This window comes from Penicillium hordei (genome assembly GCF_028827395.1).
Source record: "Penicillium hordei strain IBT 12815 chromosome Unknown utg000001l_segment0_segment0, whole genome shotgun sequence".
Taxonomy (NCBI): domain Eukaryota; kingdom Fungi; phylum Ascomycota; class Eurotiomycetes; order Eurotiales; family Aspergillaceae; genus Penicillium; species Penicillium hordei.
In genome coordinates this window covers 2,668,086-2,684,809 of record NW_026623142.1, presented here as the reverse complement: position 1 = coordinate 2,684,809, position 16,724 = coordinate 2,668,086, and the positions used below count along the sequence as shown (strand labels likewise).

The following is a 16,724-nucleotide window of genomic DNA, read 5'->3' as shown; positions in this document are numbered from 1 at the left end:
ATCGATGTTTTGAAATCAGTGCAGAATCTCCACACATCATACATATAAAATACTAAGGCACACCAAAAGTGACTATTAATACAACATACATATCTTTCAATTCTGCATTTCTACATTATCCTCTATAGAACATGAAGAACTAATCATTCCTTATCCAATTCACAGACCAATTCCATTCCCAAATTCTGCATCATCCCTTCAACCCCAGCCTCCCTCCACCCAGCAAGATCCCTCTCATCCAACTGTACCTTCTCTTCCTCCTCCGACAACGTCCCAACAGGCAACCCAGTAAACTTAACCGGCAACCCAGGCGCAGTCCCAACAACCCTCATCCGCAAACCCGTCAAAATACTACGTAGATGATCCGCTGCTTTCCCACCACCCCGCCCACCATACGAAACAATCCCCGCCGGTTTCCCCTTCCACTCGAAGTAGAGATAATCAAGCGCATTCTTCAGACTCGCCGGGATACTCCAGTTATACTGCGGTGTAACAAAAATAAACGCATCGTACTGTCGCACTACGGCGGACCATGCCCGCGTGTGCGCTTTGCTGTAGTGCGGGGTGGGGTCTGCAGCTGGTAGGCTGGCGGGGATGACGGATTCGTCGTAGAGGGGTAAGGATTGCTTTTCTAGATCGAGGATTTCAAAAGTTATGTGGCGCGGGTCTGTGTCGGTTGTTTCGTTGTGGTTTGTTGGGATCGTCGGGTTGGAGGTGAGGACGTCATAGACGTACTGCGTTATCGTGGGGTTGAGGCGCGGGCTGCGCGTGCTGCTGGTGACTATCGCGACACGTTTGGGAGGCATTTTGAGTATGTTGTAAGTAACTCCGGGGAGATATGTATGAATTGGAGAATCCTTTTATAATTATTAGAGGTTTTGTGGGAGCCTATGTTTTCGGAGGTTGCGGAGATAGCCGTTCGGGGAATCGGAATTTCGAAACTCGGTCTTCAATATTTGGTTTACTTACTTATTTATTCTTACCTCCGTCTATTATTGGAATGAATCAGAATAGATTATGACGATCTGTCTAAGGCACAGCGTTATAGGCTCCTACATCCCTCTTCAATTCTAGGGACAGTGACTATATACCAAAGAATTAAGCACACGACATAAAACAATGAGTCTGCCCCTGCGTACCTATCTCTTCCAACGCGGGGTCCGGTCTCCGCAGCCAATTAGCCAGCATATTGGTGCAGTGATCCACATGCTCTAGGTCTCCAAGCATATTATCCAGACGAGCACCACGCATGTGGACATCATGGCCTCGTCTAAGGAGATACAGACAATGGACCAGATGCTCACGAACAGCAGTCCAATAGAAGTCCGGATTATTGCCGAGTTCAGTGTAGTCCTTCATCTGCTGGGTGGCGGCCTCATCATAGAAATAGACAAACGGCTTGCCGTTGTTGAAATGCGCGAACTCGTGCGTAAAGTCGTGCGGACATTCTTTGTGCAGCCAGCAGCCAGCAAGAGGATCGTAGGCGCAGCCGAGAGCTTCAGCCTCCTTGGTTGAGTTGCCGCACGAATATCTTACTCGTGGAGCTGGTGTCAGGCACTGTCGTTGGCCTGCAAGTGATTCGGGGTATGCAAGTGAGTCAGAAGGTGGTCCTTTTATGACAACGACCTTGCGGAAGGGTTCCACGGTGATGGCGGTGATTACAGCGATAACCCCGAGCAGTAGGACCACGAGCAGGCCGGTGATGGTGATTGCAGCGAGGTTTCGTTTTAAAAATTGCTGGAAGCCTCGACGGGGTGGTCTGTTTATGATGGTGGCATCGCTGTCCCCATCAGCATCGCCTTTGGGGACGGGGTCATAGTCGCGAGAGAAGACTTTATCCATCATGACAGAATCAACGAGCGACGACGTGAGAATTTTCTGTGGAATTGAAGAGAAAAGAAAATCTCTTTTCCGTGTAAGAATGGCCAGCAGGTGCACATGACGCTTATTGAGACTGTAGTCTAATGCACAGGACAAAGAGTAGATGAACAGGCGAGATCTATAGATGGCCAGATAGAGATGTCAATAAGGCTCGGGAAGAAATAAACCAATCACAGATTGACTATTGAATAGAGATCATGTTCGAGCGAAGAGTTCAATAAGATCTGAAAAAAATTGTTGGTCCGAAACAAAGAAACCACAGAAACCCCAGAAACCCTAGAAACTCCTTGGCAACATCATCTCAAAGACATCTGTCGCTCATACTCTCACTCTCTTATATTCCCATGCCCTTTGGAGAGCGCTTCATATCTTTAACATAAATGTATTACTGAAAGTATTTATCTATAACCAAAATATGCTTGCTAGACTGAGCACAATATTCAAAGGTCCATCAACAAATTCATCTCGAGCCATATTCACAAAATCCCCGATAAAGGATTCACACCAAAAAGCAGTTTACAACAAGAATGGCAAAAGCAAATGTACAAAGATAGCACAACGCCGACTTCGGGCTCTAGATCTGTCAGCAATCTAGAAATCTAGACAACGAAGACAGTCCGGTTGAGAGACTCCAAGAATGCGGAAGGACCGGCCTACCATTCAACAATTAGTATGCTTGAATTCCAGCGAATGTAAGAGATTTACTTACACCAATCAAAGCCGCATGGGCGATATTAATCTGGCTTTTGCCAAGGGTAGCCGAGGCCGGCACCGTGACCGTGAAGTTCTCATATGGGGGCAGGTTGTGCTCGTGGTACACGGGGTTGAAAGGCCCATTGTATAGAATTGTTCCGAGAACATCATCTGCGTCTCTGCAGGGCGAGGATGCACATGAGGAGAGACCGATTGCTACGCCCATCTCCTTGGACGGACTCAGAGAGTTCTGAATGATAGATTAGTATAAAGGATTGCGGGGAATAAGTTGGAAGAACTATCCCGGACACTTGAACTTACAGGACGCTGAACTTGGATAATTACTTCCTTGCCGGAATTGATTTTCTGGTTCTCGGCGGGGAGGCCGATTGTGGCTGTCTGGGCAATGGCCGCGGCGACGAAGAGAACCATGGAGAAAAAAGACTTCATTTTGATTGGTGGTAAAGAATTGGAGAGTGGGAAATGTGCTTGCAAGACGATGAGATGGTATAAGATGTTCTGTGGTATGGAGAGTTATAAGATGCGATGATCCTGGGGTATTTATATACTCGAAATCTGGATGAAGGGTTCGCCTTAACAGTGAGCCCTGGGATTCTAAAAGCGTCGAAGATGATGATTGGTCGAGTCAGGAAGCCACGGACAGCCGCCTGACGCTAAGGTCAATCGGGAAACTACATTTGGAAAATCCCCTTTATTATAGATTCGCCTTGCATATCGAAGTAAGCAAAGTAACTACGGTCTTACCTTCAACGGTCAGGAACGAACAAGGGCCTGATTTCAAATCTGTTCCCCCATATTATTGGCGAGGTTTTAAGATTTGAGGGTGCATACGGTGGCTGTCTCACATATGAGCTAAGCCCATGATATTTCTTGAGCTATAGCAGTGATCCGAGTCCCCCAAAATAGAATGATCCCTAATGGATAAGTGAGACTGAACAGAGCAAAACTCACCGAATAAGCAAACCTCAGGGACCAAAATTAGAATATCCAAAATGAGATGATAGTTTTTGGTAGCAATTGAAACCTCTTGGTTCATGCCCACGGGACTGAATGGGCCCGTAGAAATTTGTTGACTGTCGTGCTTTTCAACTGTGATCTCTCTCTCCTTTGAGCTTGCTGTGTCCTCCATTTTTCCTACTTCTCATGTTCAGATCGCGGTATTAAGTCCATCTGACATCAGCGTGGTTAGGTCAACAAACCCTTGCCTCCTTTCTAAGGGCTATGTGTGAGCCATCAAGGCGCAAAGTCACCTTACGTTTTGTTTTCCGGTTTTTTTTTTCCCCCTCGTTGATAGAATGCGGCATAACTCTTTATCGTTGGCCGACATGATCTTGTTACTCACTAACCAATCAATTCTAATAAATCATGGAGATGAATTGTTTATATTTTTGCCTGCCATCGTGTTTTCGTATTTATTTCGCCGCTTTAAAAAGGCATGATGTCGCTAAAGAGAAGCGATACAAAACACTCGAAGAGAGTTGCTATATTTCTCGCGCTTATAACAGGCAGAGGAGAGCCATCGTCGAGGACGATCTATTCCCATCTACCACTTTATTCAACACTCTATCCACCACTGTCAGTCATTTCAGTCTTTTTATAGGCAACTCAACAGGCAAGTTTAAAGACATGGGTTCCATAGTTATATTGTATTCCAGGCCAAAGAATATCCCTACAACTACAATGACAATTTACCTGTGATTTCACCCGATAAACTGGGCTGAAGAATTGTCCTATACATTAAGAGCCGAAATTCTAAGGATACAGGGGTGCAGCCTTCACCAACACTTGGACCCGTCACATCCACGACAAATGACGAAATCATCGTCTGGCCCACACAAACCATCAAATCTTACAACGTTCCAGAAACCAAGTTGACAGAAACCTATCCTGCTGGTGAGCCTAAAACCAGCACATTGACAGCCGATACACCCGAACCAACAGACTGGAGCCCTGGGGGGTCCTCCATTTGCGGCACTACTATCGGCGACGATTTGAGTCCTACCTGTAAGGCAGCCTGGGAGAAATACGACGATGATACAGTCTACACGAAGAAGACAAGCAGACATGATTCGACCACCGTTGGCATGGGCTGTACAGCTGAATACTCGTGTTCTGAGGACAGCGATTACACGCCTGGGTTGAATGGAGCGCAGCTAAAGGGACTGTAAGTCATCATATTGCCTCACAGATTGATTCGGTTTTACTAAAGACTTCTCCTTTTCAGCTTTTCGAGTCTTTACGATACTAAAGGAAACGGAACCTCGATTTGTGGTTCCGCTAAGCTATCTAACGGTTGTACAGTGAAGCTTGACTATTGTGATCTTTGCAAGGATTCCAACTAGAGCCGTGTTGTTAGAGCCCGAAGGATTGGTTTTGATTTGAGTTAATTATATTGCACATATGTTAAATTAATTGTTGATATATACTATGATATCATCTTTCAGCATCGCATAAATGTAGCCAAGATAGTACCAAATGAAGACAAAAGACTCATGAAAACGAGAAAATTGCACCATATCCCAACGGATACGTGAGGCAAGTCCAAGGTGCTGTAAATGACATTCGTACATTTCAGGTATTGTTTCTAAGCAGTGTGACAATGATATCTTGCTGTTCTGAATATATTGTCAAGGTCGACTGAAGTGGCAGGTATGAAGGGTCTCTTGTCTGGTCTAGATGGCACTGGCTTGATGAGAGTCTGAACTTGAGATAGATGGGTAAATTACACGTTTTGGCTGTATGAATTCGGGGGGCAGATGGATGGAAGAAACAGAGGCAAATAAATGGCTCTGGAACAGCTGACCAGTCGTCCTCCATTTTGGGTTCTGATTGAGAAGACGTATCCATAGCTGAAGTCTTTATAATAGGAGGATCGCAAGTTTGTTAGTGGATGGAGGAGAGATAGAAGAAATATGTTGAGTGAATGAGGGATGAAAGAGAGATGACGAGTAAAGGAGAAATGATGGAATATATATATAGTAAAGAGAGGGATAGACGTTAGATAGATAATTACTAAAGATATAGAAGATAGTAAGTGAAGGATAAATGATGGAATAAAAATAATGAAGTAAGGAATAGGTACTATAAAAATGATGAGTGAAGGATATCGGCGCAACTTACATTCCCTTCTATTGGAGGGTCTAGGGCTAGGGCATCTTTGTATCGTTCTATCTGATATTATAGGTTTGAATCGCAATAAAAGCAAGCAACAGAAGACAAGATCCCAAAATGACTGACATTACTATTGACATGTCCAAAGAATACCTAAATTATTGATTGTTAATGCCTAAGCCACGCTGAGAGAAGGTAGATAAAGAAAAGGGCATGCACATGCGTCTTGATAATGATATGGAAACAGGCACAGTGAATGGGACAACCCAAACCATACCAAAGATGCTATGGCAACACCGGAACGGTAAGAACGTTCTCATGCAATACGACGCAGAAAAGACAGCGCGAAATGTGCAAAAAAAAAAAAAAAAAAAAAAAGTGACCTAGCTGCATGTAACAGGCTATCTCTAGCCTGATCCATCAGGCATCGCGGTTGTGAACATTGATGATTTTCGTTTCAAAAAAGAACATGTGTAACGCAAGGAATGAACATATCGGCTAAAAAATGTTAATAGTGAACGCGAAGAATGAAATGATAAAAGAAGAACATAAACCCCACTCAACAGAACAGAGGGCTTTAGCCTCCTCACAATAAGAACACTGGAAATCACTCACCTGATTCTTCAAAGCTCAGCCACCTCTCTGACATTCAATTCCGAGAGCCTTCGAAGGCTTTGGGTAAGCTGAACATGTGAATTACAGCTGCCTCTTTTTCTCAGCCTCGACCATTGCTGCAATTAGCGTCTGTCGTCGTCTCCACTTCCTCTTACGCCTCGTGTTTTGTGGATTTCGATAACACTGGCCAACCGGATGCTTTGTGAGACGCCGGTGATAGGGACAGTATTCCTTGGGGGAAATTTCCAGTTGATCCATGTCAGTGGAGATACTATCTATGTCACTCAAGACTGAGTGTTCGGTTCCTAGCCGATCGGCCTCAAACTCCAGGAAATCGGCGTAAGCTTCGTCTAGAATGGACGCCGGTAGAGAACCTTGTTTGAACCGGAGTGACTCAATCCATGGAATGGTGCTGGGATGCACACTGACCGCAGCAAGGAACTGATTGAGGATGAAAACCGTGGGAAGAGCTGGGGGTCCAAAGGCCGCTTTCATCTCTACAAGGGCTCGTTTCCAGGCATTCACAAATGCCTCAGGTGACTTTGATGAATAGTACACGGTGTGAGTCCAGGTCATGAATTTGCGATAAGCAACAAGCCAGCTACGGGAATCTTTCTCCGGAACCTCAACAGGTTCGCTGGAGTAGGAGGCTCCCATGGGGTAATTCGAGTTAGTGTAAGCAAAGTTCAAAGGAGTCGGGGCAAAAAATTGAGAGCTAGGAACCATAGGAACTATCATCGGTGGGCCATATGAAGGAGGTCCCAGTGAAGCAGGCTCAAACATGACAGGGTAAGTTAGCGGCTGTCCGTAAGGGCCACAGGCAACAGGGTTAGGACCAATGGACGGCGGACCGAAGTACTCGGGACCATACTGAGCTGGAACTGGCATTGGAACCGGAACTGGACCTGGAGCAACGGAAGTCAGGCTGTAGTAAACGGGCCGACCCTGAAATTGGGATACCGGATCCCCTGTATCGGAGACAAGCATTTTGACTTCAGTGAGTGTAGTTGTGCGTGGATTGGTCTTGAGTCCCTCCAGGAAATCTTGTCTCATGTATGACGGCTTGTGACGACAGCGTTGATGAACGTAGATTGAATGCTAAAAAAAAGAGATGACTGGACTCTTTAGAAAGTCAGAAGTTGTTCGAGTAGATGTAAAGAAGTCGACAAAGATAGGTCGGGCTGTGGATATATATGGTTTGTTAACGCGCGGGAATATAACACGCGGGGATAGAGCGCGCAGGATAGAGCGCACAGATTTAAGCATAGAGCGCACAAGGATAGAGCACATAGCATAAGGATAGAGCACATAACGTAAGGATAGAACGTGCGGAGATAGGAATATGATGCCTTATTATGATTGGCATCTTGGCTTTGCTATAAAAGCCGAATTATGCGACAGCATCGGGCAGCTGCAGGCACCGGAGCTCCAGCTGATCGGCATGAACCAATGGATTTCCGGATAAATTCCAGATAAATTCCAGAAGTATTCTGGGAAATTCTGGATTAATTTAGCTTCCAGGGTTTATTTGGGGCAGTGAATTCCATGGTCCATCGTAAAAATCCTAAAATGATGAACATAGTCCAGAGTACTCCGTAGTGATCCGGAATAATCTCGGACAGATTTAGGGTAAGCAGAGGTCTACCAGAAAAGGAAAAAAAAGGAATTTATAGCAGGGTAAGCTCGGATAATCTAATATAATGGAAGTTGTATCATTCAATATCAAACAGCTGCAAAAGGCCGTTCCAATGAATCCAACAAAGCCACATGGGAAAGAACGATGGGGGTGGAACCCAATCGTGATCTGATAGCCACCCATTTTGGCACGTTCCACATCCCCCTCTCCACATCAATTATGTTACTTTGATCACATTGTATTTTCGGTTTCTTAAGATCAAGGTTGGGAATATATTTACTTCTGCCCGATACAATTCTATGATCAAACATGCCACTTTTGTTCCTGGACGATCTTTTTTTGACGGGATCCGCCCGATCGTCGTACCCTCACTACTTTACCTATCCCACCTTAGCTCTATAAGTCATCTTCGAGAGTCAGAATGGACTCTTTCTCTCCTCGAGATTTCCAGGAGTGGGTAGATCGACGCCAAAGCACTCACTCTGCCTCCACCGTGTCGTCTGCGTCAACAAGTGTCCTCTTCCCGAGCCCGGCGACATCTCCAGGGTCCAGCTCGAGGAAGCAATCCTGGCAGTCCTACAATGATGTCGTGCGACTCGAATTGACTCCTTCCGTGCAAATGTCTGTGCTGAGAAGAAGGTTCCTGTCAGATCAGAATGTGCGCTGACTTGTTTATAGTTCATTTGTCAAAAATGGCCAGCTATTCAAACTGAAATACACATTCATTGACATTTGCAAAGACTCAACGGGCGCGTTGAGGTGTCTCGAACTTGGGGGAGGATTAGGCCAGCAAACACCTTTTATCCACGGCTGTGAGTTGTCTCCCATATTTCCAAAAGATAACATGCTGACCATTCAAATCATGCCTAGTCTCCAACACCAAACTGCCAGTTCCTCACCTAGAGCATCCAAAATCAGGCGACGATTACCCTCTCCGCGTGTCCTTTATGGACCAGCAAACTATTCAAACGGCAAGCACGGTATTCATGACACAACTATCATATAAATTTGATCACTGGGATGGTACGCGACCGCTAAACCTCGGAGAGTCAACATTTGCTGACACCCGCAGATTGTGTACGATTCCAAGAACTACTACTAGGCTCCAAGTTGATTTTTATCGGCGGAATGGCTGAGGCTAAGTCTAAAGGCCGGGGTGAAGAGTGCATCAGCCAAAATCTTCGCATCCTCCGCGGGCATAACGGGAAACGAGTGATGCTGTTCTTTGCCAACTCGCAACGGAGGGAGCTCAAACGATACATTTCCATTCCCTGTAAGTGTTTTGCTTCTATCCGGGCCCAGATCCCCTACCCCTGTCCCAGTGACGGTGCTAACAACCCTAGTAAATTGCATCGGTTCGATCAAACCCCCGAAGAAGGCCGGACGACCAGCCCTACTTGAGCTGAATCCGAACTTCGAGATTCTGTCTCAAATGAGAAATCTTACGATTCAGTTCCTTGACGATGATGGTCAGTGCACATTTTTTTTTAAGTTTTGCACATTTTAGACTATTGGCTTATTCTTCTCTTTCTTTTCCAGACTGCACAGCATTTTGTCAGATGTTGTCATACGACCTGACGATTGGATGATTAGTTTACGAGGACCGATCTATTATAAATCCCTCAGGTCTGTTACGATAAATTTTTACATGGAGTTGGAGTTCCTGGATAAATTGGGGGCCAAGAATATGTATCATGTACATAATACCAAGATACCCCTGGGCGTTACATCTTTTGAGACATAGAATTGCATCCACGTGAGAGCGGGTTAATGAAATTGGAATTCATTCTTTTACTGGCTAATTAGAATAAAATAGCTCATTTACCATGAGAAATATACTTCGTAACAAAAAGTAATATTCAATTCCAAGGTTCAAGATGTCTCATATAAAGGGGATAAAGGGAACAATAACCCTCGTGGTTGTCCGTTGCCTGTGGGTCCCATTTTAGGACGTCGACAAGTCAAGCATCAGAGATGCCGCACGTGGAGAAAACAACCCTAAAGCTTTGGCTCGTTCCAAGGTTCGCCGCTTAGTCTCACATTAGCGTGTACAGGGATCACGGGCCTCCTACAATCTGTAACTCTTGGGTTAACCTTGTAAGTCCCGGGTCTAATCTAAGTATCTTTCTATTCTTTGAAATGTAGAAATCTTCAGTCTTTCAACTTTCTACTATTCACTATGGGCAAATTCCACGCCCGGTTGTATAAGACCGACCGCGCGCGGGACTTCGACCATGAGCAGGTAACTATGGAGTCCCCCAGCTTGATGGGCAACATGGCATGCAAGATTGTTAATAGTTTGGTTATAGGATCGATATGTCCGCATGCGACAGATCTACGAGACCATCGACAGGCAAAACTTTCAATGGATCGTGGTGCTAGTCGCTGGTCTTGGGTTCTTCCTCGATGGTTACACAGTGCGTTACCCCCACCTTCCACGCGGAATATTACTATTGGAAATGTCGTACGACGCATATAAAACATCGACTAATACTTGACATAGTTATTTGCCAGTAATATGGCCCTACCGATGATCTCCTATGTCTACTGGAGAGACGAAACTTCCTCATTACGACTCACATGCATCAATATCGCGACACTTGGGGGAACCCTGCTGGGCCAAGTGACATTTGGATTTCTAGCCGATAAAAATGGGCGGAAGAAGATGTACGGTGTTGAGTTGGTACTCCTCATTACAGCCACTTTGGGTGTGGTTATGTCCTCGACAGGCGTGGATGGCAGCATGAACGTCTTTGCTTGGCTTATTTGGTGGAGAATCTGTGTTGGTATTGGAGTTGGCGCGGATTATCCACTCAGTGCAGTGATCACATCTGAGTAGGTCAATCGGTCTCGGAATCTTCAATCGTGGAGGGAAAACTGACCTTGAAATGTTCAGATTTGCCCCTACCAAACATCGCGCTCGCATGATGGCCAGCGTCTTCTTCATGCAACCACTCGGTCAGATCGCAGGTAACATTGTCTCATTGGTTGTGATCGCGATAGCTCGGGGTAATAGCCGCCCGGGTGAAGACATCACCCGCACTGTCGATATAATGTGGCGCTGGGTGATCGCCATCGGGGTCGTACCGGGTGCAGTCGCTACTCTTTTCCGGTTCGCCATTCCAGAAAGCCCCCGTTACCTAGTCGATATCGTGGACGATCCCGTCACTGCAGAGTTTGATGCAACCACGCTTTTCAGCGACACGCCCGGTATTATTGATTCTATGGGCTGGGGAACCACCGCTACATGCAGTGCCGGTAGCGCGATTCAACTACCCCCGATTTCATCCATTGCTAGCCACTCGACCTTTGATCATGATGACAATGATGAGTACACCCGCCTACCTTCCGCTACTCTCAACTCTCACTGGCGCTTGGCACGTACCGACATTATGCGGTACTTCTGGACAGAAGGGAACTGGCGCAGCTTGGCTGGTTGCTCTCTCGCATGGCTCCTACTTGACTTTGGCTTCTACGGTATCGGATTGTCGAGTCCTCAATTCTTAGCCAAGACGTGGGGCCAACTTAATATCTCCGAGGCGGCACCGGCCTGGATGACTGACGATACACCAAATGCCAATATCTACACGATGTTCATGGAAACCTCTGTGCGCGGGTTGATTATCCTCAATGTCGGAAGTTTTGTCGGTGGCATGCTGCTTATTATCTTTGCCCATAAGCTGGATCGTGTTGCACTGCAAAAGTACATGTTCCTCGCACTGGCGGCTCTGTTTATCGTCCTGGGAACCATGTTCGTAACTCTTTATACCGGCCCTCCTACTGTGGTGGCATTGTATATTATTGGCCAGATCATGTTCAACTTTGGTGAGTTGAGCCCAGGATACGACACGTTGAATCATTCTAACCAACCATCCACAGGCCCCAATGCAACAACATATATGATCCCCGCTGAAATCTTCCCAACTCGATACCGCGCAACATGTCACGGCATCAGCGCTGGAGCCGGAAAACTGGGCTCTATTCTCGTACAAGTCTTCTCAACATACTATCACTTTGGTTCAGGCCCGGGTAACACAGCAACCCGCAAGCACGGCATTGTTCTCCTTGTTTTCAGCGCCTGCATGGTCCTCGGCGCAGCCGTCACTCACTTTTGGATTCCTCCAATTCAACAAAGACAGAATGGACGAACCAAGCTTTGGGGTGGTAAGCCCGAGACTCTTGAAGGCATGTCTCTTGGCCGAATGGGCCGCAAGAGTCGAGATGCCGATTGTCGGAAACGGAAATCACGGCATCGGGCACTTTCAATGAGTGCGTAGGTATTCCAACTCTCCATGCCTATCGTTAATTATTCTTTTGTATAAATTTTGAATCTCTGTTATTTGCATTTGGGGGTCCCGGCTACATGAATATAAACCATTATACGCTCTTAGTCCAATGAAAATCCAATGAAATGAACTTTATAAATACATTCACAATTCAACGTCAAGAGCGATAACCATCAAGCAACCGCCCCGTAGCCACCTCATCAAGATAAAGCGCAACATCCATCCCCCCATCTCGAACCGCACTATCCATGACCTGAACACACCCATCCATCTTAGGCATAACAGCATGCACATAACGTGGCTTATCCCCACCCACAAAGTCAACCTCATACAACCGCAGCCGCAACCAGGAGGTAACAATCGTATGTTCAGACCCCAAAAACGCCTGCCACAGCCGCTGCGGCGACACCTCATGAGCAGCATCATGCAACATCGCACCCACAGCATCCGCCGTAAACCCCTTCATCGTCTCTCGGATCCGACTAGCCGTCTCGCCTAATATTGCCCGACATACTGAAGAAGCGGCCCCACCAACGTGAGTCAAAAACAGCGGGGACCCGATGAACGTATCAGGAAGAGCGGGGGAAACACGCGGCCGGACGCCGAGGCTTAAATTCATATATACGGGTCTTGGAGAGTCGGCTTGTCCGCGTGCTTGTGTAATGGTTCTCCACAGGTGTGCGAGTAAAGCGTCCAGTCTAGAGATATCACGTCGGCTGCCCGGGCCATCGAGGGCCATGGCTTGGAATTTGCGTAGCTCTTCGCCCGTGAAGTGCAACTGTGTGTATCTGACTCTCTTGGAGAAATCCCATGAAGCCCAGGGCGCTGGTTCTGAGGGCGATACTTGTTTGTGGTTGATTTCTGCGGGCGGCGGTTTGGAATTCTCTGTTGTCGGTGTTAAGAATGGCGGGCCGCCCTCATTGACTGCATTCCACCAGCTATACCGATGCAAGGGCAATTTTCGCGCGGTGTTCACGATGGTTTGGTCGGGCTCGGACCCATCGATATCACCTGCGGCGCAGCTGTCCAGCAACGCGGGATCGAACACGGGCTCGCCCATTAATGGTGATTCGGACTGGTTTCCAAATTGCTTTTTGCTATTATATGCCCATAAATGCATAAATACCATTAAAGTCTGTGCATCTGCTAGACAGTGCGCCATCTGAATTCCGATGACGTAGCCCCCTTCTCGGAGAAGAGTGAGTTGAACTTGCACCGCTGGCAGACCGACATAGTCGCGCAGATTGGCCAATGCCAGTGGGCTAGATGGTAGGAAGAGATTTTGGTTGAAGTCATCGCCTACCCATGCTCCGGGTTGAGAGCCGGTGGTCGATGAAGATGAAGCCCGTTCCTGCGCTGTCGGGACGATTTCATCTGCTCGGAAGGGATGCTCGATTACTGTCCATTCAACACCTGGGTCGGTATCAGTGCCGTACACAATCTGTGGACGATTAAACCGCTCTGTGTGGTTTCCTTTGGGGTTGACGGGTGCCCATTGGAGTTGGCCTGCCCATTGGGGGAATTTTGATAGGGTTTCAATGAAGGAAGTTCGCAAATTGTCGACCAAGTTCTTCTGGTCTATGTCTGTGGGTTGGTTGAAAATCCAAATTCCTCCTGTTGGAGTAAAGCGCACCACTGTTGCGTCGAGGATGGACAGGGGTGTTGATGTTGGTGTTGGCTGGTTGGCTGGTCGCAGCCTTGTGGATTCGATGGTCATGTTGTATGTGCACGTGAATTATGTTCTATATCAGTGAGTTTTTAGATCAATCTCATTCATTTTATCTTTCTGAATTTATGAGTCAATATGCGTCACGATGTGTTACTGTGTGTCAACCCCACGCTAAGCTTCTAGTTGCTTGAAACTAACACAGAAGACCCCGTTCAAGACTGCCCCCACATTTTATAGATCAAGTACAGGCTGAATATACATGGGATTATCTAAATTATGTAGTTACAAATTCAACTCTACCAGGCCTGATATTGTGCCCAAATTTCTGGGAGCTTCAGACATAAGTGGGGAATGTCGTCAGATCGCGTTCACCGTCTCTTCGCGCTCAAATTTACCACTCACGACATTCATTTCAAAACAATGCTACTAGGTCTATCAAATGAGCGGATGTTGTTAGTAGCAGAAAATCTCGATTTGCAGATTATATATGCTTTTATTCAAACAACAACCACAAAAAGAGCGATCGTAGTGCGAAACAAATGCATTCCTGCAACAGTACTTGTCATTATGCCTTGGGGCGTTTCAGCGGGTGCCCTCCAGCGTTGAAAACAAACTCATCCAAACTAATAAGGTCTGGAGAGCTGAACATGAGATAAAAATATTTGAGTGTCTGTGACATCCACATGCTGTCCATCGAGTCTTTAAAAGTCAGTTCGCTACCCTCATCCGTGACAGCACTGATAGCAGCATTGCCATTCTTCGTCTGCGTCGCACTTTGCATCGCCTGGAAGATATCCCACGCTGCATCGAGTAGATCCTCACGTCCACTAATCCGGTACAGGGTAAATATGCTCTCAATCGCTTCCGGGCGCAAGTTATAGGCAGTGTCCGAGATTCCGATGAACCCGTTGGGCAGACGGTATTCTTTGATGAACTTATCGACATTCAGAGTTGGATTTGGTTCTGGCTCGAGGCTGTTTGCCTTTTTCCAGACCTCTTGCTTCCAAAGCCACTCGCTCCATGGGCAGTTTATCTGCGACGCACATGGAACTACATCAAAGGCTTCGGGCATAATCCCCAGTGGTACGACCCGATGAGCCCAAATGCATCCATCGACCAACTTACGGGCGATTTCTTGGTGGGTGGGGATGTTGAGTAGTGCGCCTCCTAGTGCAAACATACCCCCCGCAAAACAAGATCGGTATTGCATTTGCGACTCTAGGTGTGTTTGCGAATTCCCATTCTCTGTCATGGCCACTCGAACAGTGCCAGAAAGGAGCATATCCTTACCCTCGGGGTTCATTGGTCGGAATATATTGTGGCCTGCGGCTGTAAGCGTGGCATTCTCATACATCTTGCGATACATGGGAACTTTCCCTCCTAGCAAAGCGTATGCCCAGGGTAGCGACTTGTACAGAGAGCTTGCTTCAGCGCCCAATGTGAAGGTATCGTCATCGAAAAGCTCGTCTTTGGCATTCACAGACACAGGCCACAACCCTGCTAGTTTAGTGGCATCCTGTTGCTTGTCAAACAATTCCATGACCCGTTGGGCTGCGTCGAAGTATTTTGGGTCACCGGTGATCTGAGACAACCTTGTGAATTCCAATATGAACGAGCCTAGTTCCGCACCGAGTACATTCTCCTCCGCAAGCTGCTCCTCTCGGTGGGCAGCTTTATTTGCATTCCAATGTATGATCGGCATTCTGTTTGGGGTATCAAAGGCAGCGTAAAGCATATCGCCCAGCTCGATGGACTTTTTCAGCAATTTCTGATCAGCGCTGAGATCGAATGCCGCCAGCAGGCCTCCGAGTAAATGGATGCTGACATCATGGGTATTAATTTCGGGGGACTGTGCATCTTCGAACTTGATATTTGCGACCGCAGCCACGGCCTTCTTGAATTCATCGTGCATCCCCATAATCCACAGTGTGTCAAGGTTGTCAATTAGGGTAGCACCCCATCCCCCCAACCTATTTTTAGAACTACCACTGAGAGGCGCAAGCTCATCTGCGCCCCAAGCAAGCGACTGGTATGACTTCCAACATCGTTCGAAGGCTTCTTTCGTAGCCGACTGTCTGGTAGTTTGGCGATCCAAATTAAGACGTGATACTTTGGAGTCTGCCGATTGGACCTTGGGTAAGGTCTGGGGCAGCGTGATGGGTAGTGGCTGGACTTCAGGAACTGGGTATCGCACGGGTATTTTTCTCCATAAATATTTTGGGTTGATTTCAAAATTCAGAATGACTTCAGGTGCAGCATGTGGAGTGGTCGAAGGAAGAATACCGTCGTTTGTGCGATGATAGCGGAAAAGCAGGAGCAATAAGAAAGCCCCAAGGCAAGCGCCTAGAATCTGACGCCGGATCCGACTCATGATTATTTCAGGTTATAATCACATCAACATATTGCAGTAAAGATATTATGGTCAACATGGGTGACTAGCGACAGAATCATTAAGGGAAGGAGGGACACGAAACTTTCCCCGCGTTTCGACTACAGGGGATTCAGCCCTAGAGCCCTAGAGATGTAGAAAGTAAGCTTGTGGGAATTTTCCAAAGGTGGTAGAAGGATTTAATCTATTTGAAAATTTCGTGATGCCCTGTCGTTCTAGACTCAGTTCTAAGTTCTATCGTCTACGCTTTGTCCTACTGCTACTGCCAAGCATATATTTATCTGCCCAGTCTTTCATGGGCTAAGCTTTAATTATGTTAATGCCAATTAGAAGTAAAATATTCTATAATAGAATATCTCTAAAAGTACTATGAACTTGTTCAAATATTAAAGAACAATGTAATACACAAGACCATTATGCTCC

The 16,724-nt window shown here is 46.6% G+C and overlaps 9 protein-coding genes across 9 annotated transcripts; 3 read left to right on the top strand and 6 right to left on the bottom strand.

The window, feature by feature from the left end:
• Positions 1-143: 143 nt before the first annotated feature.
• Positions 144-806, bottom strand: N7537_001011 (flavin-dependent quinone reductase; the record flags this gene model as incomplete). The annotated part of the gene is made up of 1 exon (XM_056892069.1): positions 144-806. The coding sequence occupies one exon, from the start codon at positions 804-806 to the stop codon at positions 144-146; it is 663 nt and encodes a 220-aa protein (XP_056757064.1).
• Positions 807-1,098: 292 nt separating this feature from the next.
• Positions 1,099-1,842, bottom strand: N7537_001010 (uncharacterized protein; the record flags this gene model as incomplete). The annotated part of the gene is made up of 1 exon (XM_056892068.1): positions 1,099-1,842. The coding sequence occupies one exon, from the start codon at positions 1,840-1,842 to the stop codon at positions 1,099-1,101; it is 744 nt and encodes a 247-aa protein (XP_056757063.1).
• Positions 1,843-2,480: 638 nt separating this feature from the next.
• N7537_001009 (uncharacterized protein) lies at positions 2,481-3,024 on the bottom strand (the record flags this gene model as incomplete). Its single annotated transcript, XM_056892067.1, has 3 exons — positions 2,481-2,534; positions 2,591-2,824; positions 2,896-3,024. 3 exons carry the CDS (start codon positions 3,022-3,024, stop codon positions 2,481-2,483), a joined length of 417 nt encoding a protein of 138 aa, XP_056757062.1.
• Positions 3,025-4,275: 1,251 nt separating this feature from the next.
• N7537_001008 (uncharacterized protein) lies at positions 4,276-4,763 on the top strand (the record flags this gene model as incomplete). The annotated part of the gene is made up of 2 exons (XM_056892066.1): positions 4,276-4,289; positions 4,319-4,763. 2 exons carry the CDS (start codon positions 4,276-4,278, stop codon positions 4,761-4,763), a joined length of 459 nt encoding a protein of 152 aa, XP_056757061.1.
• A 1,639-nt stretch (positions 4,764-6,402) lies between these two features.
• N7537_001007 (uncharacterized protein) lies at positions 6,403-7,308 on the bottom strand (the record flags this gene model as incomplete). Its single annotated transcript, XM_056892065.1, has 1 exon — positions 6,403-7,308. The coding sequence occupies one exon, from the start codon at positions 7,306-7,308 to the stop codon at positions 6,403-6,405; it is 906 nt and encodes a 301-aa protein (XP_056757060.1).
• Positions 7,309-8,378: 1,070 nt separating this feature from the next.
• Positions 8,379-9,546, top strand: N7537_001006 (uncharacterized protein; the record flags this gene model as incomplete). Its single annotated transcript, XM_056892064.1, has 6 exons — positions 8,379-8,578; positions 8,636-8,769; positions 8,828-8,980; positions 9,030-9,230; positions 9,301-9,426; positions 9,497-9,546. 6 exons carry the CDS (start codon positions 8,379-8,381, stop codon positions 9,544-9,546), a joined length of 864 nt encoding a protein of 287 aa, XP_056757059.1.
• A 590-nt stretch (positions 9,547-10,136) lies between these two features.
• On the top strand, positions 10,137-12,234 carry N7537_001005 (phosphate transporter; the record flags this gene model as incomplete). Its single annotated transcript, XM_056892063.1, has 5 exons — positions 10,137-10,199; positions 10,267-10,374; positions 10,461-10,792; positions 10,854-11,782; positions 11,837-12,234. The coding sequence occupies 5 exons, from the start codon at positions 10,137-10,139 to the stop codon at positions 12,232-12,234; spliced, it is 1,830 nt and encodes a 609-aa protein (XP_056757058.1).
• Positions 12,235-12,400: 166 nt separating this feature from the next.
• Positions 12,401-13,960, bottom strand: N7537_001004 (transferase family protein; the record flags this gene model as incomplete). Its single annotated transcript, XM_056892062.1, has 1 exon — positions 12,401-13,960. The coding sequence occupies one exon, from the start codon at positions 13,958-13,960 to the stop codon at positions 12,401-12,403; it is 1,560 nt and encodes a 519-aa protein (XP_056757057.1).
• Positions 13,961-14,477: 517 nt separating this feature from the next.
• On the bottom strand, positions 14,478-16,283 carry N7537_001003 (glycoside hydrolase family 47 protein; the record flags this gene model as incomplete). The annotated part of the gene is made up of 1 exon (XM_056892061.1): positions 14,478-16,283. The coding sequence occupies one exon, from the start codon at positions 16,281-16,283 to the stop codon at positions 14,478-14,480; it is 1,806 nt and encodes a 601-aa protein (XP_056757056.1).
• Between the last annotated feature and the right edge of the window lie 441 nt (positions 16,284-16,724).